The 24,937-nt window shown below is 40.4% G+C and overlaps 3 protein-coding genes across 4 annotated transcripts in view; 1 reads left to right on the top strand and 2 right to left on the bottom strand.

The window, feature by feature from the left end:
* Nucleotides 1–41: 41 nt before the first annotated feature.
* wipi1 (WD repeat domain, phosphoinositide interacting 1) lies at nt 42–7,716 on the bottom strand. 2 transcript variants are annotated; one of them, XM_022742263.1, is made up of 12 exons: nt 7,325–7,716; nt 5,948–6,030; nt 5,166–5,335; nt 4,969–5,065; nt 4,071–4,168; nt 3,846–3,938; nt 3,702–3,772; nt 3,386–3,493; nt 2,729–2,893; nt 2,474–2,581; nt 2,218–2,357; nt 42–1,487 (listed from the first exon to the last, which is right to left on the bottom strand). In XM_022742263.1, exons 1-12 carry the CDS (start codon nt 7,399–7,401, stop codon nt 1,366–1,368), a joined length of 1,332 nt encoding a protein of 443 aa, XP_022597984.1. In that variant the 5' UTR covers nt 7,402–7,716; the 3' UTR covers nt 42–1,365. The 2 variants fall into 2 exon arrangements, with proteins under 2 accessions (XP_022597984.1, XP_022597985.1); XM_022742264.1 differs by lacking the exon at nt 5,948–6,030 and having other exon boundaries at nt 7,325–7,538.
* Nucleotides 7,717–9,065: 1,349 nt separating this feature from the next.
* On the top strand, nt 9,066–18,138 carry prkar1a (protein kinase cAMP-dependent type I regulatory subunit alpha). The gene is made up of 11 exons (XM_022742303.1): nt 9,066–9,180; nt 10,801–11,016; nt 12,350–12,520; nt 12,692–12,783; nt 12,872–12,933; nt 13,038–13,084; nt 13,231–13,389; nt 13,636–13,696; nt 13,897–14,018; nt 15,218–15,299; nt 15,554–18,138. The coding sequence occupies exons 2-11, from the start codon at nt 10,843–10,845 to the stop codon at nt 15,724–15,726; spliced, it is 1,143 nt and encodes a 380-aa protein (XP_022598024.1). The 5' UTR covers nt 9,066–9,180; nt 10,801–10,842; the 3' UTR covers nt 15,727–18,138.
* A 2,164-nt stretch (nt 18,139–20,302) lies between these two features.
* The window catches only part of fam20a (FAM20A, golgi associated secretory pathway pseudokinase), an 18,221-nt gene continuing 13,586 nt past the window's right edge, over nt 20,303–24,937 (bottom strand). Inside the window, exons 7-11 of the mRNA XM_022742302.1 lie at nt 21,778–21,958; nt 21,170–21,279; nt 20,980–21,061; nt 20,834–20,893; nt 20,303–20,643 (exon numbers count right to left, since the gene is read on the bottom strand). Of these exons, the coding sequence (XP_022598023.1) occupies nt 20,373–20,643; nt 20,834–20,893; nt 20,980–21,061; nt 21,170–21,279; nt 21,778–21,958 (704 nt within the window). The 3' untranslated portion in view covers nt 20,303–20,372. The remainder of the gene's footprint in view (nt 20,644–20,833; nt 20,894–20,979; nt 21,062–21,169; nt 21,280–21,777; nt 21,959–24,937) is intronic.

Raw genomic sequence — 24,937 nt, 5'->3', positions numbered from 1 at the left:
ATCATGCCATCTTAAAATCAAAACCAGACAGTGCAGAGAGGTTGAATCACTTCCCAGCTTTAATGAGTCTCTGTGGTAAATGTCCAGTACTGAACAGCTCAATGCAGCGTAAGGGTGTCCTAACAGTGCCACCTTTTGGCAACTGAAATGGTATTACCATGTTACTTATTACAACAGTACTATATATAAATGTTATATATACATTATACACACAGTAAAAATCCTCAATATATAATTACGCATGGTAAGTCTATGCGTTGATGTGTAATACTTAAAACATTTTTTTTGCAAAAGAATATTTAATACATCAAAGTAAAAATGACTATGACTTACATGTTAACATATTCAGCATCGTGTCGTAAATAAAAAGGTCTTCAGGATATCACTGAAATTCTCGGACCTGTAACTTTGTCACGTACAGCTCGTCATCAAGCTTTTCACATTTATGTGACTCTGCAGGTTTTTAGTCTCATCTATCGCTACCATGATTAATATCGCAGCCGCATCCACAAGTCATGTAATGCTTACTGCATGTAAGGTGATTTAAATAGTGTCTCACACTTATAACATCTTTTCCTTTCTCGAGTGAACTGCTGCTCTCCTGTCTTAAGGTGTGATGCATTTAATGCCCATTGATAAGCTCCTAACGACTGACAAAAATGCCCTGATGAGAGATTTTCAGATGATTTGGAAGTGACAGAAAAAGAAGGCATGTACATAAAAAATTATTACTTTTTTCTGATTATTATCAATTGCATTTTGGCTCATAAGAAGCTGCTAAAATTGCCTCTCTGGTGACTTCTTCATCTCTCTCTTTAGAGCATTTTTGTGAATCTGGCGCCTAGTTACTCTACAACATCTGCAGGCCAAGCCCGCCTGTTGTCTCCTCCGTGGTTTATTCAGTCTGCTCAATCATTCTCTGCTGGACCAATCACCTGTTCATCTGGTTACTACCGTTATAATATTGTGCAACAAAAATGTCATTATTCTAAAAAAGTATTAACAGTTTTTATGGTGTAATATGGGAGTTAACTGTGAGACTCTTGAGACAGGCTTTGAATCTGTCTAAGAGAACAGCTTAAAATGTTGTTTTTAATGATGTTTGGACCTTCCACTCATTTTTTTAGTGTTTTTTTTTTTTCATATTTCTTCCTTATTACAAAAAGTGGGAGGGATGCAGAATAGAGACACACCAGGAAGTAGCACTCTGGCACGTTTTGACCCTAGGCCAGCAGGGGTACATGTGGGAGGGTGGGGGTGCCACAATGTCTCAACACGTCAGCAATATTTTTGTCCATCCTCGCTGCTTGAAACAAGTGAGTCTGATTGTTACGCAGGGATGGGAGGGTTTCGCCGGGGGTTTGGTCAGTTACTCTGGTTGCCCACTGGTGGAAACTCGTTCTCGTCATCAAGACAGACGGGGCCCTCGGCGAATTCATGCTCGGGGATGACCTCGCCCTTCTGGGCTCCACCGTCCTCAGAGTAGCCTGGGGAGAGAAGAGGACAGGCAGAGATGGTTTTTGTGCCCTCCCGCTGCTGATAACATCCTCATGTCCTCTGTAAGTCCCTCTAGCATCAGCTGCTTTTTATGCTTTTTTTTTCTTTGACAGATTTGATTTTGATGTACAGGCTTCTGCTCAGATTAAACTCACAAAACCTGAGCAAACTCTTTTATAGGTGCTTTAGATGAAGTTAATGGGCTGATAATCACTGATTATAGTGTTTTTGTAACTCTTCACTTCCCCTGAAGAAGACATCTTTAAACATTACTTTTTTTTTTTTACCTCTAGTCCTCTAAATTCATCGTCCCATTTACTATTCATATCTTTAAGTTCAATATATTATTGATAATCCTCTTGTTGAAACGTTACAGCTATTGCTTTCAGATATTTACATCTCATCTGCCACGTATGAACCATTTTAAAGTTAGAATTAAACCAAAGGATTAATATTGAGGAAATACTTCCTGTATAACATTGTAAGCTCTGACTTAAGGGCACTTTTATTTGCATTTGCATGTGTTTTAACTTGAAGCAAAAAAGCTCCATGTTTACGACAGGTTTCAGGAGTTGCACAACAGCAGTCGTTAAAACATCACACGTGTAGTGTAGGAGCTAGAAATATGTAGCCTACAGTAGGGTTTAAAGAGTAGTTGGTGAGTAGTTCAGGATGCCAGTGTTACATGTTGGAAAGGTTTTACGATTAGGACTAGCCTACCCATGAGAGTGGTGGAGGAGGGTGGGGTTGAAGGGAGTGCCACCGTGGCAGCGTATGATTGGCCGGGCGGTTGGGGAGAGACATCCTCTGGTTTGTCCTCTTCCTTCTCTTCCACCTGCTCCTCACTGGAGTCAAACAGCCTGCAGGAACAGAGCAGACTGAGACTTAACAACGTCCAACACAACAACACCTACAAAAAAATCATTCTACCTTTAAGCAGATATTTATGTGTGATACACCTCATTAAGACACACACCTGTGTTTTTGGACAAGGACACACTCGCCTCCATCCTGTGGATCCACATTATAGATGTAGAGAAACCCGTCTGAGGACGCCACCAGCAGGCGAGGGAGCTTCTGAATTCTGACCAACAAAACACACGAGATGTGAATGAACCTGCTCTCTCTCTCTCTCTCCCTCCCTCTCTCTCTCTCTCTTTCTCTCTCTCTCTCTCTCTCCCTCCCTCTCTCTCTCTCTCTCTCTCTCTCTCTCTCTCTCTCTGCGCCTTACGTTGCCAGGGCGCAGATGTTCTTCAGGCCGAACATGTTGAGTCGTACAGTCGCGAAGGCTCTGTCCTGATGCATCATGTCGGACACCTGGGTGGGCAGATAGGTGCTGGCTGCTGTGAACATTTTACCCACATATGCTGACCATGTAGGAGACTCCTCCTCTGGACTGGAAGGAAACAACATCAATAAATCATTACTGGAGGGGTTTTTTTTCTGTCCAGTTGAATTTTACATAGTAAGGGACTTGGTTCAATTTTTTTTTTAAACTGCTGGGTTGCTTTACGTCAGAAAAACAGCAGAGGGTGCTGGTCATTTGATGAATTGTCCTTCCCTGAACCATGAGAGGTTCAGAAAAGGACAACACAGAGAAATCCCATGTCATTGTAAGATGCTTTGGAAAACAGCATATACAAAATGAATAATGTAATGTTAATCTTCAAAAGGAAAACATTTTACCAGAGATAAAAAATAAAATCCTTTTTAAAAGAAACATCTTATTTTGACCTGGATGAAAGTACCAGCAAAAACCACATCAGTAGTACATCATCATTACCAGCACAATGAAGCTGGTCAGTCAGTGAATTGATTTTTTTGATCTACAGAAAACAAATCACCGACTTCATTCATCAAGTGGAAACAAACCGAGCTGAGTGTTTACCTGGGGCTGTGCTGCTCCAATTTAAAGATATGGACCGTCTCAGTGTTGCTGGAGGCACACAGGAACTGGGCATCCGCACTAAAGGACAATGAACTGATACTAACATATCTGACACACACACACACACACACACACATACACACAGAAGAAACAAAAACAGGCAGTAACAGTTAAGATTAAATGATGTTTTATTGAAAAAAGGATGGATGCACGACTTGAACACATGCAACTCTTTTTTTTGTCATCTTGTTCACTCTCTATCCATAGTTTGATTGTTAATAGTTTCTGATTTAACTATATGAAAAGGAGCGCTAACCTCTTCATCCCTCGCCGGAATTCAAACAGCCTCTGTCCTTCAGGAATGCTGAAGACTCTGATAACCGTGCCCTGTGAAGCAGAAAACAGTTAGACTGCAGGGAAATAAAACAAAACAAGGGATAAAAGGGAATCAAGTCCTCACCTTCTCTGAAGCGCTGGCCAGTTTGGTGCCAGAGGCACTGAAGGTGAGGGCTGCCAAGGGACTGTCATGGGCTTGAATCAGCGTCACAGTGCTCTGAAAGGGCAAACAAGTGTTTTTTCTAGTGACATCAACTCTGGGCTGCTCTTCCCAACGGGCTTTTCAAGTGACATGACAACAGCTGTAATTTTTCCATTGTTGCTGTGTTAGAGTTTAATGCAGTCTCACCAGGTTGTTGGCATCATAGATTGTGATCTCTCCGATGGTGGCATTGCCGGGGTACGCCAGGTAGGAGTTACTGTGGTTGACGGAGAGAGCGCAGAGACCTACGAGGGAGTACAGAGGATAGTTCAGGCTGTTTTCTGTCTTTTTTTTCTTCCTTGTTTTCTTTTTCTTCCTCTTCACACTCCTACTGCACCTGTCTGGCCAGTTGCTTCACAATGGAGCTACATATGTATTATCTATCAAATCATCAGCACAGTGAAATGAAGTCAGTGAAACTTGTATATTTATGTATATTTGCCCCCCCCAATAAAAAAGCGCTATAACGTTACTCATGGATGCAACAATGCCTCCAACAGGGGTGGATCATTTTCCTTCAACACTGCGTCTTTTCTTTGCAACCAAAATGTGAATATGAACACACACGTCTGAAAACCGAGCAAGTTGTGAGTCACTAGGTAATGTTTTTTCAGTTTACTTTTAGAGGTGTTTTTTGCTAGATCGCTAACTAATGTTTAAGTAATGTTGCCTGTCCCTAAAACCTTGCTAGCTAGCTCAGACAGAAGCAGACAAGTAATACTAATCTTGCATCAGCTGTGTGGTTTTGCTGATACCGCCTTACTTGGTCTGGTGTGACCAGTAGCTTCTGGTGGCTAATGTTAGCAAAGTATAGATAGATATTGATCTACAACTAACATTACTATGTTTGCTGACTTTATGACTCTTCTACTGCTCCACTATGTTTTAGACTTTACCATTATCCTGTAAATGAAACTTACATAAATTACATAATGCTGCTTTAAAGTGAAGCAATTAACAAGATTGTGGTCAGAGTCCATAGGAACGAATGCACACACTATCTATGTAATCTATATGTAGATGTGTGCGTAACAGCTTAGGGTACCTGAGGGGTTGGTGGGTGTGTTGAGCAGGGTCTTGAGTAGTTTCATGTCTTTGATATTGTGGATGTAGATCGACTCCTCCAGGCACACCACCAGCCGCTGAGGTGACAGCGACACAGAGATTAGCACGAGAAAATATATTAGACAGCACAATCCAGGAGGATTGCAGGCGTGGAGAGAGCTACCTCCTGTTTATTACCTGTCTGTTCAGCCTGACGGAGAGGATGTTGTTGGAGTAGCTGTAGTTACAAATCTCCGTACCCTTCTTGAAGTGGTAGACGTTCATCCGCCGTGGCATGGACAGGCTGACCACCACCACCAGACTGCTGGAGAACAGCCGCTCCACTATGTACACATCTGGACACTCACCTAGGGGAGGGACAACAGAGAGACATTGGATACAGCTGGATACTTCTACGCAGTAAAGCTATGGAAATTTAATTATAAGCTCATACACCCGCTTCTTCCTCTTCTCTTAAATTCATATGCAACTTCCCCCACTTTAACAGCTCCACTGCTATTATACACTGTGCATTTTGCTAACTACCATCCACTTTAATTACATATGAATACAAACTGCCAGGCAAAGAAAAGGTTATTGAGCTCAAACTTCCTTAAACTGACTCTTTACTTTCTCTTTCAGTGCAGCTGCTGAGGATTAGAAAACTGAGCGTTCCTCTGTGTTTACCTCCCTGTGTGCAGCAGAACAAACATGCTGTGGCCTGTCTGTACTGTTGTATGACCAAGGTGAACCTGACCACAGCTCAGATAATACTATGTAGACTTCTGTCACTCAGCAGTTATGTTATCTGAGGCAGGGGATGCTGGTGTGTCACAGTGTACTTACTGTATGCATGACAGGACTTTTGTAAATACACCCACGAACATGTATATTCTACTTGGTCAACATGGGAGCTGTCATGTGGCATCACACACTTAATGTTGCTGAGAGAAGAGACTAAAGAACAGGTCCCTTCCTACCTCCCTCATGGATGCAGTCCAGTTTGTCCACAGCTGTGACTGAGAAGAGCCGGTAGCCAGTCTTGGTGCCCACTGACAGAGAACTACGATAAAACCACACACACAAACAACAAAGACCATCTTACCAACCACATCCGCCACTGTTCAGATGTAAAATACCTTAATAATACTGTGCAATGATTTACTGATTGACTGATACACATAAAGTCAACTATTTGTGCAGTTAAATAATGCCCGAAAGCTTTTTGTTTGTTTGTGCAAGAACAAATGACTGAATGGTCAGTAAAAGATTAAAAATAGATGATTATCCATGCACACTGCACACACCCAGGAGGTGGAATCTATATAAAGGATGCTATATGCCACAGGCCTTATGACACTTAGTTTCCATTCAAGTCATTCGTGTGGAATGAGTGTCATTGGTGAACTGGTAGCTTGAGGGCAGCCTATGGCCACAACTGATAGGATGTGGTTACCAGGTCAGATCCAAGCTTTGCTTCATCCCAGGAGGTGCCTGGTATATGACATGATTTCGTTCAGTTTATCTTATCTTGTTTAGACAACACAGCTGTTACGCATCTTCCATTAAACTCTTTTAATTGCCCCAAAGAAGCTCATCTTATCTTATCATGGCTGAAGATGAAAAAAAACCCCCAAAAAACAGGATGACAGAGATAAGGCCAGGTTGAGTGTTTGGCCACCTGCTTAGTTTTATGAGCAGAGCCAGAGGAGATGTTTGTGTAAGCAGACACACCTGTAACAGAAGAAGTCAGTGCTGAATTCATCTGGTTCGTCCTAGTTTACTATCTAATACTCTAATAATAGAAAATGGACATTTACAGCACATGTATGATTGGTCAAAATTAGTGGAGAGTCATACAAAATGACACAGAAACTTCTGTTTGTAAAGCTGCTTTTAAAAAAATTATCCTCAGAAAAATGACTCATTGGCTCCCACTGTTGCATGTTAATTATTAATTGTATATTAAGTGTCGTCATGCCTCAAGGAGGAGGTAAGCAGGAGTCATGCATGAGACACTTTGTTATGTACATTGTCTTAAGCTGTGTCTCATTACTCAACAGCCAGAAGTTTGGTTGCTAACTGTGTAGTTTAATGTGCAACAGGCCTAGAAGATTAACACAGTGGCCTACTTCACTTTCAGTTGGTAGGGACTGATCTGGAAGTTTTAATAAGACATACATAAGCTTGTAGTTTCATTTGAACGCACACATACAACTGTCTACTCGTGGGCTCTTCTAAACAAGTAACAAAAATTGAAAACCACTGGGTGTAAATGCGAATGAAAATAATTATGCAATAGTCAGGTGCATCAAGGAGATTGAGTTCATGCTGGGCCCGGCCCGCAGGTCGCTTACGTGGTGTCCTGGTTAAACGAGGCACAGATGAAGCCTCGGTGCACTCCGGGCCCGTCCGGCGCGTCCTGGGACTCCATCCGACCCGCCAAAATTCGCTCTCCTCTCGCTGACCGAGGTCGGAGGCCTTCGGCTCGGGTCGATCCCCGCTTCCCCTCCTCTGCTCCCCGACTCCAAGCGCCACGCTCACACTCTTCAGGGAGAGGAATGTCCGGTCAGGCTAGCTCGGGTGGCACACATCACACACCGAGTGAACTATCCCGAGTCTGAACGGCACAAAAGACAGACGATTACACCTCCTTAATGGCCCCGTTTCTCTTCAGTCAGTCGACAGTGTTATTATTGTGTTATTAACTTTCAATATTCACACAGCAAAACAAAAACAGCTGATGGGAGGATGCGTCACTCTGAGCTCCATCACGATTGGCTGATGGTAACACGTCGAACCGTCCTCTCGGCCATTTCTATTGGTCGAGCTGCTGAAAGCTTTTGATTGATTTGACACAAGAGCTGTCACTCAAATAAGAGCCGCCTATTTAGAGGAAAAAGCTGTTTATTGGCCAATTGCACGTTCAGTCTTGTCACGAGGAATTGTTTTGATGATTTCATTGGATAAAAGACGTGTATCAGGCTTTTTTGCTGCGGACACATCAACGACACAGAGTGATGTGCAACTACTGGACAATGTTTTCTGTTGTTGTTTAACAAAAAAATGTCATTAAGAGTTTAAAGATTTTATTTGTTTTTATTTTGCTTTATTAGATAGGTGCATTTACTTATTTACTGTACTGTACTGTACTTTACTGTACAATTTTGAAGTGCTTGTACTTCACTTAAGTATGTCTATTTTATGCTACTTGTAAGCAACGCTATATTTCAGTGGGGAATACTGTACTTTTTCTCCACTACATTTACCTGACCCCTTTAGTTAGCTGTAACTCTGCAGATGTAGATTTAATATGCAAACCATATGGCCACCTTATCAGATAAAGTTTGCTGCATCTCGACTAGCTATAACATCCCGCTCACACTTTAATGCATCGGTAATGACAATCCAAAAACATTGTATATAATGACATAAGAATCTCAGGGGCCATATTGCAGCTTAAAGAAGTAATTTAATTTCTGATATTTTAAGTACATTTTGTTGATACCGCTGTACTTTTATGTGAGTAACATTCTGAGTGCACGACATACATACAGCCATGACCATAATTTATATTGCACATGACAACTTATTGTTAACTTTTTTGTACTTCACAAAAAATATCCTGATCACTTTAAACCATTATTCAAATGTTATGCTGTCTGAAGTGAACTCTACACTATTTGTCATTGTTCCTATGAGAATTTATTTATCTGGGGAGCCCACTTCTGAATTTTCTGTTCCTGACAAGACATGCATCCAATGTCCCCAAAATACGAGAACACCCTAATAAGAAATACTTAATTAATCCCCTGCGGGACAAATGTGAAATCAAAGAAGTCCATGCACCCCGCGGTGAACCAGATGGTTTTACAAAGCTCTCGATAAAGACAACGCAGAGAGATTCCCGTAATCGGGCAAGTTTTTAATCAGATATCAATGGATTTTTTTTGTTTCGAAACTATTTCCTTGACGTCACGGTTTCCGTGCAGTCTCCTTTAAGGTTGCCAGGGGTTACGGGCTCACATGTCAGAACGAGGAGAATTGACGTCAGTGACGGCTGTTGATTGGTTCTCAGCCGTATCCGGTGGGGCAGCGGTCCAGGGCTCGGGAAAAAAATCGAAGCGAGGAGGATCTGGTAACGGTACGCTTTGAAAAATATCATCCATCCCGAGTCGCTACCGAAGGGCTCGGCAAGAATTTACAGTTTCTTGTGAGTATTTGCGTTCTTTCAGTTCATGGAACATATGACCTCTGGATAGGTGAAATTTGTTTGCTCCGTCTCTCGTTTGTTTATGATAGAACTCAAGATGGCGTCATTGGAGGAGAGCTTTGCCTTTGCACGGAGCTAGCCAGCTAGGCATCAAACTAGACACACTCTCAAACATTACGTAGGTCAAAAATAGTTAAGCATAGGTGTAACTAATTTACTATCCATTTGTATTTTGTGTTTACTGGTTATTTTGTATTTTGGGTAGATAGTATTTCAGTATGAGTCTGCTCGCTGTAAGTTACTTGGCTGCAGCCGTCAGCCTCCTCATGAAGCCTTCCTGACCTAGACGATGTTACACACAGGGCATTTGCTTCACAGTCTCTAAAGGCGATAACATTTACTCAGTCCGTACACTATTGGCTGTGTTATATCATCCATCCTCGAGTATAGTACGTTGTCAGTTGGACAGCAAGGTCATTTGTGTACCGCTGTGTTTTTTCTAATTTAATTGACAGCCTGCTTCGTAGTGGACAGCAGAGGTGATGCTGCAGCTCAGTAACTGAATTAAAGAATTAACATGTTAATTGTATTCTTTGAATACTTTAAAGATTCCAAACTAAATAAAACTTACTAATTATATTAGACTGAAGAGCCCTGTTGTTGGATCTTGCCTGTAGTCTTAGCTCTTAATTTATACCACCTGGTCTGTAAACAGTATCATTTATCACTTGGTTATTCCTGTGGTAGGTTTAGAGTAAAGCAAGCCTGCCAAGTTTCCACCACAAGTGTAGTTAGTTGCATAAAGCTTGTGCCAGCCTCATCTTTGATAACATGGCTAGTAATCTCCCTTGGGCCTTGTCAGATTAGAAATTATCCAAATCCTATTATACTGATGCACATGCATGATACACTTGCAGGGAGAGGATGGATTGGTCTGTTTTCTCCACAGGACTTGCTGTTCACTCATTTTCTCATCTAAAATGCACATACTGGTTACAGCAGGGCTTTAGAGGCCTTTCTTCAGAGCTATCTGAAGAAGCTGATATCACAGAGACTGATCAGATGATCTGTCAGGCTATTTTGCTCAGCAACAGTATTGTGGCCTGAAATGTTGAAACCTCATGCAAGTGCACTCGTTTTTATGGTTAAGTCTGTTTCACAGTGGATTGAGTCACTGGCCTTCACTTAACCATTCGTCTAAAATTAGGCCTTGGCTATAATACTGTTTCAGCCATAGCCAGTTACTGAGATAGAAGACTTCATTCAGGTTGGTGAGAAACTTAACTTGTTTTGAGTAAATAAACCCAACACAGACAGTGTGCCTGTCCTACTTTGTTGTGTGTAGTCAAATTTGTGTGATCACATCATATGACCAGTTTTCACTCCTGACACTTAGAAGCACTCAGGCTCCATAGTGCCAAAACACCACCCCGTCTTTCTGTGCCTTCTCACTCTGGTTCTATTTTTCTCACATTCTCACGTTTTCTGTCTGTCCATTTCTCATCACGACACACAGGCGCTTTTACTCTGTGTCGCTCTCTGGTAATCCAGTGAATCCATGTCGTACAGTGATGATCTGAAATCACGCTCCTTCTTCCCATTACTGTCCACTCTCTCCAGAACAAAGGTTAGAGGCCACAGAGCAGGGTTGCAGTTGTCGTCATGGCATCTGGAAGTACGAGCAGTGAGGAGGAGCGGAGCCTGAGGGAGTGTGAGCAGTACGTGCAGAAACACAACATTCAACAGCTGCTGAAGGACTGCATTGTCCAGCTGTGCACCTCCAGGCCAGACAGGCCCATGGCTTTCCTCAGGGAATACTTCGAGAGGCTGGAGAAGGTTTGTGTGTGTGTTTGTTATTGGATTTTTTTTGGTTAACCTTATTGGTCAGTGGACAGAAGGCAAATCATTATACAGTGAAAGCTGTGCATCATATACTCTCATCTTACACCACGCAGTTGGCGTCTCATAAACCACCTATTATTTTCTGTCATAAACTGTAATTATTTACACTTGGTCAGACAGTATTTCCTTTTATTTCTAAGGCCAAAAAATACAACCTTATTAAATCAGTTTGTCATTTCAACTCAGTGGATGTCACAGACGAAGCCATTTCCCAGTCATTTAGCTTGAAGCACTTTGTATGTCCATGATGTTATCATTACTTTTGCTAGTCATGTTTTGGATTAAATCTTCTATAACTTTTTATGTCATTGTTTCCGAGTACAGCAGTTTGGCTAAGAGTCACATAGCAATAGCTTAAATATTTAGTAATATATTCAAATTAAGCTAATTAGCTCTCTATCTAGCATGCTGACACCACTTTATTGTCAGTTGTTACTTTATTTCTGCACAACTACGAGCTTCAGTTTTTGTTATTTGGTCTTCCCAATTGTTTATGTATGTTGATTCGTTCACTCTGCAACTGTACACAATGAAAAAAATATGTGTATGAAGAAAATAATACATGATTTCTATAAACAGTATATACATGCTTTGGATAAGATTTTGGACTTCTTCAGTGTATATGTACACTTTGGGATCAGGCTTACAGAAGCTATGTTCAAAACCATATGCTTCATTTACTATAAATACCAGTAAAAATCTAGTTCGGCAAATTCATTGATTCATTGATTCTTGATTAGATAATTAATTAAATTCAATTAAAACACACAACTGCACATACAATAAATCAAATTTCATATTTAATTACTATGAATTGGTTACAAACGTTTTCCTGAAACTACTGCTTGTAGAACCATTTTTATTCAAGATAGGATTTTTTTTTTTTTAATTCTCTTACACATCTTTTGTAGTTTATCAACCTCTTGTCAGATTTTTTTAGATGCTTGCCTGACAATAACCTTCAAATCCTTGTGGAGTGTATTTTTAGCTTTACAAAGACTTAGAAATTTAGCTGTAAATGTTTTTGGTTTTATATGTTTGTGGCCTTCGGATGGTTCTGAAACCCTGGGTTATCTTAAGGAGGAACATCACAGTAGTTTTAGCAGTCATTTTATTTTGTTTTGTGTTTTATGTGTTGATATGCATTGTGTAGCATTTAATTACACATGGCTTTATTAATAAGCCTTGACTTAACTGGAATGAATTGCAGCAGCAATAAACCCTGTTGGCTTTGCCTCACTGACTCATTCCCCTCCCTCCCTTCCAGGAGGAGGCCAAGCAGATTCAGAACCAACAGAAGGCCAGCAATTCCCGTTCAGACTCACGTGATGAGGAGGTGTCTCCACCTATGAACCCTGTGGTAAAGGGTCGCCGGCGGAGAGGAGCCTTCAGTGCAGAGGTTTACACAGAGGAGGATGCAGCCTCATATGTCAGAAAGGTACAAGCAAGCAGCTGCGAAGTCCACAAGAGTGTCGCAACAAGTTACATCTACAGAAACAATCTGATGCTATCAGCGTTATGTAAAGTTTACATGCAGTATATTTGGCTGAAACTCTTGAGCGAGTGAAAGCACCCTAACGCGTAACATGTCGGTGCGTTGTCTTCTAAGGTCATTCCAAAAGACTACAAGACGATGGCAGCGTTGGCCAAAGCTATCGAAAAGAATGTGCTCTTCTCACACCTGGATGACAACGAGAGGAGGTACCTGTGAAACCGTTCATTGAGGAAGTTTGGGTATTTTTGTTTAGCTGCGTGCATCTTATCAACTCACAAACCTTTTTCTTTCCAGTGACATTTTTGATGCAATGTTTCCAGTCACCTACATCGCTGGGGAAACGGTTATTCTGCAGGGTAGGGTGTCATTTTTTTCAGTGTTAAGTTGAATAAAGAATAACTGAATAATTGAAGCATGTCTTTATGAATGTGATGTTAACACTATCATTGTGTGCATTCAGGTGACGAAGGTGACAATTTCTATGTTATCGACCAAGGGGAGATGGATGTGAGTATCTGATTCTCAACATGGATAGAGAGAGATGTTTAACTACTAACAAAAATATTGTGAATTTTTTAGTTTTTCCTTTTTCCATTATCTTTTTGTCACTGCAGCAGTTTAATACCTTGGTTTGTACTCTGCTAATCTGACAGGTGTATGTGAACAATGAGTGGGTGACCAGCATTGGAGAAGGCGGTAGCTTCGGAGAGTTAGCCCTGATCTACGGCACTCCAAGGGCGGCCACAGTCAGAGCCAAGACCAATGTCAAGCTGTGGGGCATCGACAGAGACAGCTACAGGAGAATACTTATGGTGAGGAAGACCACTGTTCATAAAGCTTGTTTGGGAAATGTTTCTGGTCTCTTCTTGTTTTTCTTTTCATATTCAGTTGTTTTTTTTGCCACTGGAACAACCTAATATCCTCATAATAGTCATCTCACTTTGATTAAATGGAATGTCTATGTGATGTGGTATCACTCTTATTTCAAAATGTATAATCTTAATTCTTAATGTTTAATTTTTACGCAGTTACACTAATACAAATATTTTTCTCTTTAGGGAAGCACTTTGAGAAAGAGGAAGATGTATGAGGAATTCCTCAGGAAAGTGTCCATTTTGGGTGGGTTAATTTTTTTAAAAATCAGCCTCATCCCAATCTTAAAAATAGAATAAGACAAGTATCTTACTTGTGCTTGGTGCTGAGATTAAAATAACCTGAAAGAGAATACAAAAATATCTCACCCAGAAACAAAACCAATAACTTTTAGAAGAGGTTTTTCATCTCAGCTGAGAACTTTCTTCTGTGTTCTCCCTCCTCAGAGTCTCTTGACAAATGGGAGCGTCTGACAGTCGCTGATGCCCTGGAGCCCGTCCAGTTTGAGGATGGACAGAAGATTGTCGTGCAGGGAGAGCCTGGAGATGAGTTCTTCATCATCTTGGAGGTAAACACGTGATCGCTAACTCTCTCCAAACACGACTTCATACTGGCTAGATTTGTCTCAATACCAGGATTTTACCTTGGAAGTCTGAAGAGATGAGATGACTGGGTAAGATAATTTGTTAAGCACAGATGATTTATGTTGTTGGGATGTCCATTGCCTTTGGTGGTTTTATTTAATCAGTTCTGTATTTAGTTGCCCCAGTGTCATCAAACACGTGAGAAGGTTTTGGATCCACTTGACTTAATGCTGCTTCGTGATTTCAGCTGAACTATTTCAACACACGCACACACGCATGCACCCACATATGCACGTACACACACATGCACGTACATGCACGCCCTCTGGTGGTGATGGAAAAATGTTGCTTCACCCTCAACACATTTCTTCTAGAGCTGAAATGATTAGTTGATTAAATGAGTGGTCACAGAAAATCATTCAACAAGAATTTTAATTATTGATTAATCTTTGAAGTACTTTTTTTAATAAAATGCCAAATATTTAATGGTTCCAGCCTCTTATATATGATCAGTTTTGCTCTTTTCTTTACTTAACATTATTGCAGTTAACTGGCTTCCTTTGGGTGACACAAACAGACAAATGCAAGACCCTTGACTGAAGGAAATTATAATAGGAGTTTTATTCGTTGTTAATTTATTAATCAAGACAATGATTTGCAGATCAATCAAATAATCATTAGTTGTAGCACTAATTTGAATAAAGTATAAATAAAACAAAATATTAAATTTATTCTTGCTTATTGGTATTAAACTGATGACACTTTTAAGTTTTTTGACGGAGCCAACATTCATGGGTTAATATCACTACATTACTTACATCTGTATTTATTTTTGTGTGTTCATTTGTTTAATTGATTGAAAATTATGTCTTAATATGTCATTTGAGTGTGATGATTCAGGGTCCCTAAAATTAATTGGTAACACTTTATTATAAAGGTAAAAAAACCTATATTTAACTAATATGTAACAAAAGCATGATTCAGGATGATTTAAGTGCTTAATAGGTGATTAATTAACTTTTAACTCAGTTATTGTAAAGGGTTATCAATGATTTCAAAACCTATTTAATTATATCAGATGGATTTCAATCATTCACTTGTTTACAAATGAACCCTTATGGAGATAATGATGAGTTTTCTTCGGGTGCATTCAAACTGATGTGTGTGTGTGTGTCTTTTTCAGGGTTCTGCAGCTGTGTTGCAGCGTCGCTCAGAGAACGAGGAGTTTGTGGAAGTGGGGAGATTAGGACCATCTGACTACTTTGGTGAGAACTAAAGCATCGTCACGTCATGGCAGCAGCCTTTTATTTCATTTAATCAGTTAGTTTCATTATTTTTGTGGCATTGTTGTAAGTGAAAAAGAAACGCTGCACTAATGGCTCTAAAAATGGGATTTTTGTTGCATTTTTGTCAAAGACATTCTGTTTGTACGTTGCAGAAGGATTACCGTTTTTTGATATTTTAAACTGTGTGTGTGTGTGTGTGTGTGTGTGTGTGTGTGTTTTCCTCTGCTCTCCAGGTGAGATTGCTCTGTTGATGAACCGTCCCCGTGCTGCCACCGTGGTCGCCCGCGGCCCCCTGAAGTGTGTCAAGCTCGACCGGCCTCGCTTCGAGCGCGTCCTGGGTCCCTGTTCAGACATTCTCAAACGTAACATCCAACAGTACAACAGCTTCGTCTCGCTGTCTGTCTGAAGGGGGGCACCCCTCCCTCTCCCTCCCTCCACCCCTCTCCCTTCTCCTCTCCTTTTAGACCCAGGGTCCACCAATGCAATTTGCTTTTTGTCACTTTCTTCTTCTTTCTGTTCACTTTTTTTCTTCCCCCTCTTTGTTTTACACACACACACACACACAGATCATTTTGTTGTTATCACCCGTCAGGCAGAGGTGACTTTTAGCCATTCACCAGCGCTTGTACCAGCTGCTGTACGCTACCTTGTAGGCACAGTTACATCACATGTTACCTATGTTATATATGTATTTGCTGGTTACGCTTTCTTTTTGACTTAAACACAAAACGGGATTGTTAGGAGATCTCAAAGACATTTGGGTCTCAGACTGATGAGACAGGACAATCAAACTTTACAATGGCGCTTTTGGTGAATTTGTTACAGATTTATGTTGTAGATTGAAGCGAAGAGGAATGCTTCTTCCCCGTTTAAGAGTTTCCTTTCTGACATCAGTTAGCCCGATTAGATGAACAGCGTAGAGCAGAACCTAGAAACTAGAGAAGGCAGGAAGAATATGACTGCTTCAACTTTTGTTCTTTTTAGGTTTCAGCTGTGTTGATGCTCCATTTGTTATTTTTGGTTACCTTACCTGATTGGTATGATGAGATGATGATTTTGCTTAATTTGAGAGAGCTTGTGCAACTTAAGGTTTTTATTTAATTGTGCAGCTACCAGGCTAGTGCCAAATGTTGATTATTGTCACAACGCAAAGATGCATAGCCGTGGAAATGCAGTGCGTGTTCTGTTCCCTGACTATTTGGAGCTCCAAACAGGAAGTAGTTATTACCCTTATTGTCCTCTTAATCGGTAGATTGACCATACAAGAACTGCCTTGACTACTCTGAGGAAAAAAAAAAAAAAAAAAGAAAGGGAAAAAAAAAACAAGAGTATTAAGTGTATTTCAGTATTCAATTTTTTAGTATATACCAAATAACTTCACTCTTCTGCTATGGTTTGTAATCAAAATGTTATCATAGTATAGTTAAAACGATCATAGTTCTATTATTATCATTGACTAAATGATAAACTTATGGTTTGGAGTGATGGTGATCTTAAAAAATATGTTTAACTGTCTTTTGTAAACACTTATTTTTCCATAAATTCTATTTTAGGTGTCCAGTGCCACAAAGTAAATAAATGCTTCTTCTTGTCAACTGACAAAACAGTATGTAATTGTATTGTGTAAAACGTCATGGGTTAAAACTTTTTAAAATAGATCAAAAGGGTAACTACTGGTTTATTGAAGTGAAGTCTTGGAAAAAAAAAAACTAAAGAGATGGTTTATGGATTTTTAGGACATCTGAAGTATTTATGCATCAAAGCATCACAGGTGAGCTGACAGGCAGAGTGAGCAGGTATTTATTTAAAACTAGTGTCATTGCTTATTGCCTATTTGAAAAGGTGGCTGTCTTCTCATCAGAGTAGCTTGTGATCTGTTCTCTATGCTTACTTGGCATGATGTTTTAGGCATCCAGTGATCCGGTATGAATGGAAGCGTGAATTTAAAAACCATGCCCTGCAGCTGCGTGCAGAAGCAGGTCAGATATTTGGTTTGTTACTCCCTAGCTTAACTGCTTCATGACTAGTTAGATGACATAAAATGTTAAGTCTGTCTTTTCTTTTCTTTTCTTTTCTTTTCTTTACTTTTTTTTTTCTTTTTTTTTTTTTTTTTTAAATATCTTTACCAAATCACACAATGTTGACTTATGGATTATAGACTTAACTCTTCATTCCTGCCTCACTGTTACCAGTTTCTGTTTTGTCTCATTCAAAGCACTTGAATGCGCTTAGAATTGAGATGTATGTTTGTACGTCTATGAAGATTTGATTTTGGTGCCGATTGCAGGGTAGTCAGGTTAGTGAGAAGAGTTTTTGTGAATGGACATGAGTGTATTTTTCTTTACAGTTAAATCAAGCATCTTCATCTGTTCCCCCTAACCCTCAGGTTGTCCTTGTGGATGTGGTTACATGTGGATTTCTTGTCCATTGGCAACACATCCTGTTTATCCTGATCCACAGGAAATGACTCCGTTAGGGGCGAGGGTTCGATTCACCTTTTGTCGAAATATTGTTTTCATGTAAATAGCAGCAGCATCGGTTTTATTCCAAAATGTTTTTAGCCACACTGCAATTGTCCCGGTTTGCCTTAGCTTACCTAACCTGGGCTTACAGTAGTAGTTGGTCACTCCTGCTAGCCCGACCTTCAGTGAGTTTGTTAGTCCTGCAGCGCAAGAGAGCTGCAGGCGATCAGAGGACCATTCTTTTTGTATTCTACCCTGTATTCAGTTTGACCTCCTGTATGTGCAAAGATGTTTCTCCTTTTGGTATAGATTGTTCCAGATGGCAGTTTAAGCAATAAAAAAGTAAAAATGATTCAGCTTTTTCTCTGGCTTCGTTCTTTATTTGAGATTTGTTACAGTTCATGATGCTTATTACCAAAACTGTACTTTTAATGTCACTGGTTTGAATGATGTGGAATTCGTTAGGAAGGCAATCCACCTACAGCTTCAACCAACAGTTATTTTTATTATAGATTATTCTGCAGTTCATTTATCTATCAATTGTTTGGTCTATAAAATATCAGGCAATAGTGAAAAATGTCCATTCTAGTTCAGTCCAAGGTGACATCTTCACGTCTTGTTTTGTCAGACCAACAATCCAAATCCCAGAGATACTTTGTTGTAATTATATAAAACGGAGAGAAAAAGCAGCAAATATTCACTATTGCAAAGCTGTAAAAGGGGAATTTGGCACATTTTTGCACGAAAACAATTATTCTGTATAGTTCCAGATTACTTTTCTATGAATCAACATAGTTTTTCAGCTCTAATCTCACCAACAAGAGCAAAACTTATTAGACTTTCTCTGAGTGTGAGGAGCAGTTTGGGACCTGCCGGCCCAGTGTATACTCAAAAAGGTGTAATATGAAATGTGTCCACCAGGGGGAAACATAATAGTGCCCTAAGTCTGTAAACGCCTGATAATCACTGGTGTTCATTCATTCCTACACAAAAACTTAAAGCCTTTTATTTTTAATTTACTGTATACCTACATTTTAGATATACAACCTTTCTCATTCCTCTCTTGTAAACTCATTATTTTAAACAATACTTGGTCTGGTTAATGATCCACTCTCTCTCTGGTCTTCCTTTAAGAGCATTTTATGGCTTTAGACAACTTAGGTCATGTTTCCATGCAGTGATATTTTCAAACAATGAGCAAAGGTTTTAAACTTGATTATTGACAATTGTACTTGGCTCTGGGAAGCACCAACATTGCTGCTTAAAAATTGTTGCACATGGTTATTTGGAGTTTGGAAAAGTTCAATCTGTTCCTTCCTCTCCTAATTGGCCATTCTTCATTTCTGACGGTTTTAAAATGTTTATTCCTGTTGCTAGGTTGCTAGTGAAGATATACTGCATAAATGCTGTCGTAGGATTGGATGTACCTGTGCTTGAGAGCACATTTTATGATATGGAGGCTTATCAACCTCCCTCTGCCTGCGTTGTCAGGCTGATGTCTGACTTTATTTGGCAAGATTGGCCAACTCTTAAGATCTCTTAAAAATAGTTGTGGTTATTCGTCTGACTTCACATCTTGGAACGTATCAGGATTGTTGGAAAAGAACAAAGAAAACAACAAAGGCCAAAGCTCAGACATGTTCACAGAGGACAACACACTCAGATATTTATACTAGATATTAAAGTAGAAGAATGGAAAACTTGGTTTGCTACACAATTATTATTATAGTGTTGGGACATAACAGATATTAGTTCGTTGCTTTAAGTTTGCCATTTTTCTGCCTCAGCCTGTTTTAGTTGACAGTGATGTCGTAAAGCTGTTTAAACACTCAGATGAGACAGAGAGGGATTACAAGTCTGGAAAATGGGGTGGAGTAAACTAAATGACTGTTTAATAGGTAGCACTTTTCTCTTTCACACACACACACACACACACACATAAACACACACCAGCTTACACTTTTACTTGCAGGTGATAGCTTTTCTTAAAAACTTGCGCTGTCATCAGATAAAATAACTTTATTTTCTAATTTAAACATCACATGGACGACACACACATCTCTCTAACAGTCAGCGTTCATTTGACAAACGACTGATCCAGTGCATCACAGCTCTCCTGTGTGAACTTCTATGCTGATGTTGATGTGTATGACGGTGAGAGCGTGTCTGTGGCTCCATGTACGAATGAAATCTTCTGTATTCACTGATAGTATCACTACTATATTTTTACTCTCCCCGCTAATTTTCCAGCTGATGTTGGTCTTCAATTGTTCTTTAAAAGGCCTTAATTTATATGTACAAACCTTCTAACCACCCTGATCTATGTGCATATGGGGTAGTTGAGAGCCCTGTCATAAAATGCACCCTTGGGGGAGAAGTTATGACGATGAGAGAAACGAAGGGAAATAAAGGTGCGTCTCCCTCTGTGATAGGAATTTGAGGCCTGCAGAGATTCACGTTCTGAACCTCCCCAATGAGCGTCTTCCATTTATGGCTTGTTCCTTAAATCGAAACCACAAAAGGTGACTGTGCTTCACCATGAAGTCTTCTGTGGTACAAAAAGCAGGAGGGACGAGCCTATCATCCTCTGTTACCTGGTCTTTTTCATCTCTGTGGCAGTCTGAGGTTTCGCTGTGGATTTGATAAAGTCCTTGGTGATCACCTCATCCTCGCCCAGCCTCCGGACGCAGCGCTGGACGACTCGGAGGATTTTCTGTAACCGGCGGTCCAGCGCTAAAAGGTGAGGCTCCATCAGGATCGGCTGTAAAGGGTCTCCGTCAAGGGACTCCTTCATCACGTCGCTGAGCCTGTACTCTGGTCGGGCCAGGAGCTGGAGCCGGAGCAGAGTGGAGCGCTTTATCCTGAGGAGGGAATGGAGAAGAAAGAAGAGAGAAGTTTGCTTGACATATATACTCATATATAAAGACATTTATACATTAGGAAGCATTTTAATTGTTCACATACATTTTTTGTATGAAATCCTTCAAATGTAAGTCCACAAACCAACAGAGAAAAAGCTTCTTCTGCTGCACTATACTACATCTTACTTACATGCAGCACTGAGATAGCGGTGCCAGGATGGACATCTCATCTTGAGAGTGCTTTCCAAACCTGAACACAGGGTGTTATGTCACATGAAGCCTTCTATAAAATATAATTTCACAATAATTTAATTCTCAACAATGTTTTCTACTCACCCTCTGGCGTTGTCCAAGTGGAGAAGGAATCCTTCATCCCCAAACTTGGTAAAAATCTCATAGTGGTGTCTGTCCATGTTACCTGCGATAGAGGGTGAAAACCTTTACAGAAGTGTGTGGAAAGAGGTTTTCTGACAGTGAAAGGTCCACTGGTTGTATCAAGAGTAGATAATGTAGTGGAATAAAATACCTATGAGGAAGTCGAAGATGGACATGTCTATGATGTTGAGGAGCCTGTTGCCGGAGTTATATGGATACAGCTGCTTTATGGTGTCACAGTAGAAAGGATTCACTTCCCACCTTTAAAACCCGCACAGATAAAGAGGAGCAGTTAGAAAGGATTTACAGAGAATATTATCTGAGCTAACATAAAACAGTGTCCATATTTACTGCTTAATGTCCTTAGAATTTCCTTGCAACATTGGGTTGGAGGTGGAGTTAATGGCAACCCCCCTTAGTTGATTTATTGCACAGGAAAGGAAGAGGTTGCTGTTAGTCTGGTGCAAATTCACTTCATATGTTTCAAAAACAGTGGGTTGTGTAGCAAAGAAAGAACGGATGAAAGAGAAAAAGCCTTTGACCAAAGACAAACATCCAATTTGATTCAGAATAAACAGGCTATATGGGAAGTGGCCTTTTATTTTGAAAATACTAGATTTTATAATCTTGCTGAAGGCCACCACAGTTGGATTAGCTGTGCATGTTGCATGTTGCACAAGACAACAATTTATCAAATGCATGTATCGCAGTATAAGATAAAATGTAATTCCTCTGGAGTATGCATTGTTGTGGTCTTACTCTTCTCTTCCGGTGAAAGTGTACGATCGTATCCAGGGGTTGGGGATGGAGATGCGGGGAGCGATGCTGAGGCCGGGCAGGTAGGCAGACAGGGAGCCCTCCAGTAGGTCAGGGTTCCCACACACCGCATATTCTGTCTTACAAACATACAGGCACTTGGCGAAGAAACACGTGTTGTTCGCTGTTTGGGGAGCAGAGCAAAATGGTGTAATACAAGATGAGTTCCCTGTTCACATACAATTACATGCTGTTTGATCAGCTCTGCCTTTCCCTACAGCTGGATGTCATCACCAGCAAGAAAAACATCAAACCAGAACCAAAATAACTCACAGGGAAGTGCAGGTTTAGACAGATATGCTTTGTTTATAAAGATATAGGGGCATAACTGCAGACTCTGTATATCATGATATACATATGATATCATCATGATACAGAATACACTTGCTGCTGAACGTATTGTTGATGTCATCCATAAATAAAACATTTCTAGCTGCGTTTGCTTGGCATTAAATGTATAAACCCTAACAAGCAACACAAGCTACAGGACACGTGAGACCAATGCTTCGACATTTGAGGAAACATTTATTCACTTTCTTGCAGAGAGTTAAACGAGAAGAAGCTCACAAAGTAGTACGGTAAATACGAAGATAAGTTATAGCCAGGAGACGGTTAGCTTAGCTTAGCATAAAAACCGGAAACGGGGTGAAACAGCTAGCCTGGCTCTTTCTGATGTTAAAAATATCAAGATATCTCCTAAATATTTCCCTAATAGCGCTTCTAAAGCTCACAACTGGAAATGTTATGTCTCTTTTGTTTAATCCTTACTGAAAATAAATAAAATAAAACAAAAAGGTGTGGTTTTACTGGGGGTTGTGTGCTGCACTATTTCATGCTAGGCTACAGAAAGTCACTGCCTCTCGTCAGGAAGTAGTAAGGCACATAGCCCCCCCCCCCCCCCCCCCCCCACTTGTTGATTTTACACCTTGATTTTCTTTTTGCAGATTAAACAGAAGCAGATATGATGTTGTAATTATAGGAAGCTGTCTTTTCAACCTGGCACAGAACCAGGCCTAGCTGTTTCCCCCTTTCCAGTCTTTATGCTAAGTTAACGCTAACCGTCCCTGCGTTGTAACTGTTAGCTTCATATTAAATGGACAGACATGGGAATAGTACTGTATCGCCTTATCTAAGAGGCAGAAATTGGAATTATAGTTTTGCCAAACTGTCAAACTCTTTCTTAAGAAACAGGTCTGCTGGCGCTCTAACCTTGGTAGGTGAAGAAGACAGCTCGAAGGTGCGTCATGTGGTGATTGGAGTGTGAGACCTTTAGACTTCCTGTGACGTTTACCAGCCTGCCAGCCACCGGTGGACCCTCCGGAAGTCCAGGATCCTAACAAAGACATGGATGAATATTCGAAAGAAAACCCTTGTGGAAATAAGGTATCTCTATTAGGTGTAAGGGAAAGTTGACAGTTCACACAGTTCATGCTTACATAAATGCAATGTGAACCCTCTGAAGATGATGGGTAGTCTTATCTCTGTCTCCTCACCCATTTCACCTGAGCCCACAGTTCATTTCAATCTGATTCTTATCAATTGAATGTACCCTATTGGACGGTCTCCGCCAGCTGTGTAATTTAGCTGGCTGGGTTCATATACACTATCAAGAGCTTATACCTCCCTGAGACCATACTTTCAAGTCATGTCTCACAAACAGTAAATCAAACAACAATCAGTGTGTGAACGCTGAATTGCTGTTTCTCCAAATTTCCGGCATTCCCCAACGACTGATTGCGAGGCGATAATGATGAAGGGCTTCTGGCAGCCAAAGTCAAGACACAACGAGAGAGGATGACACAGTGCCTACAGATTAAAAACACACCCCATAAAATTACAAAACATGCAGAGAAGCAGAGAACTGATCTGTCTGTCTTTGTTTGTGTTTAGTGACAGGAAACTGTTAATGATCTTATATTTAAAGGACTAATATATATTTAAATAATGAGGCAGATAATAACAGTTGGACAGAGTGGAATTTGACGTGGCACTCTTTGTTGTTTTCTGTCTTGTGTGGTGAAGCGGTGACTTATATTATGTGTGGCTTCTTAATGACACTGTCCTAGTCAAATGACTGTATTTCAGAGTGAATCACCTCACCTCAACTAATGTTACAATTCACAACAGTCCGCAGAGTGTGTGTGTGTGCGTGTGTGTATCCTTGTGTGTGTCCACAGACTGTGGTTTATAACTGATCAGCTAGTTGGGAAATCCTGGGTTGGGCAAGCATGTTTGCAATCTTTGTGGAGGTGGGTGATTCATTTGTTGGCACCCAGGAGAAATGTAATATACATTTTTTTTTTTTTTTTACATTATACATAATTTTTTTTTACATTTTTTAATTTTTTGAAATGATTGCACTTTGTTTTGTCAGCCATAAATGTCAGCCTAATGATGGTTCTAGCACAAAAGTCGGGGGATCACCAAGTCAGCAGGATTCATTCTGCAGGAACCACGAATATCTGTAACAAAATTTCATGGCAATCCATCTGACAGTTGTGTTGAGATATTTTTGGTCTGGACCACAGTGGTTGGCCGACCAAACAGCAGAGCCAAAATCCATACAGCCATGGCAGCAAGTGTGGCTAAAACACATCTGATTAAAACATTTTTTAGTTTTTAAATTTGCATCAGGATTCTCTCTTTAAACTAAAGGGCCTAAAGAGAGAATTGTGAGAATGTATGCACCAGAGCCATACTGGGACCAATAAACGAACACAGATGTGCAACCAAAACTAAAATACCCCAAGCACCACTTGCCACAAACATTCAACTGAGAGGAGACTAAAAATACACAGAGTGTAACAGAGATGATAGTAAAACAAAAACAGGAAAAGACTATTAAGTGATAATGAGGCTGCACCTGTCCAGGTGAAAGCCAGCGATGCTCTGCGTTGTGTCTCTGGAAGTCAACAAAGTAGAAGAAGTCCTCTGGGAGTCTCCTCAATCCCTCTGCTGCCTGATACACACACACACACACAACAAACAGCACACACACACAACACACACACACAGCAACACACAAAAAACACCACACAGCACAGCACACACACCACCACACACACACCAACACACACCAAGAAGTCAAAGACATACACAGTGA

The sequence above is a fragment of the Seriola dumerili genome, unplaced genomic scaffold (genome assembly GCF_002260705.1).
Source record: "Seriola dumerili isolate Sdu_G_001 unplaced genomic scaffold, Sdu_1.0 BDQW01000068.1, whole genome shotgun sequence".
Classification (NCBI taxonomy): domain Eukaryota; kingdom Metazoa; phylum Chordata; class Actinopteri; order Carangiformes; family Carangidae; genus Seriola; species Seriola dumerili.
Note: the sequence above shows the minus strand (reverse complement) of the source record. Positions and strands in the feature narration are given on the sequence as shown.

Bases quoted from the DNA above. Each gene is read 5' to 3' on its own strand.
- wipi1 (XM_022742263.1), bottom strand. From the start codon at position 7,401: ATGGAGTCCCAGGACGCGCCGGACGGGCCCGGAGTGCACCGAGGCTTC. The intron at 6,031-7,324 runs GTAAGCGACCTG...GTTTTATCGTAG, and splicing joins TCGTTTAACCAGGACACCAC to TTCTCTGTCAGTGGGCACCA. The intron at 2,358-2,473 runs GTGTGTGTCTTA...CTGTTCCTGCAG, and splicing joins GTCCTTGTCCAAAAACACAG to GCTGTTTGACTCCAGTGAGG.
- prkar1a (XM_022742303.1), top strand. From the start codon at position 10,843: ATGGCATCTGGAAGTACGAGCAGTGAGGAGGAGCGGAGCCTGAGGGAG. The intron at 12,784-12,871 runs GTACCTGTGAAA...TTTTCTTTCCAG, and splicing joins CTGGATGACAACGAGAGGAG to TGACATTTTTGATGCAATGT. The intron at 14,019-15,217 runs GTAAACACGTGA...TGTCTTTTTCAG, and splicing joins AGTTCTTCATCATCTTGGAG to GGTTCTGCAGCTGTGTTGCA.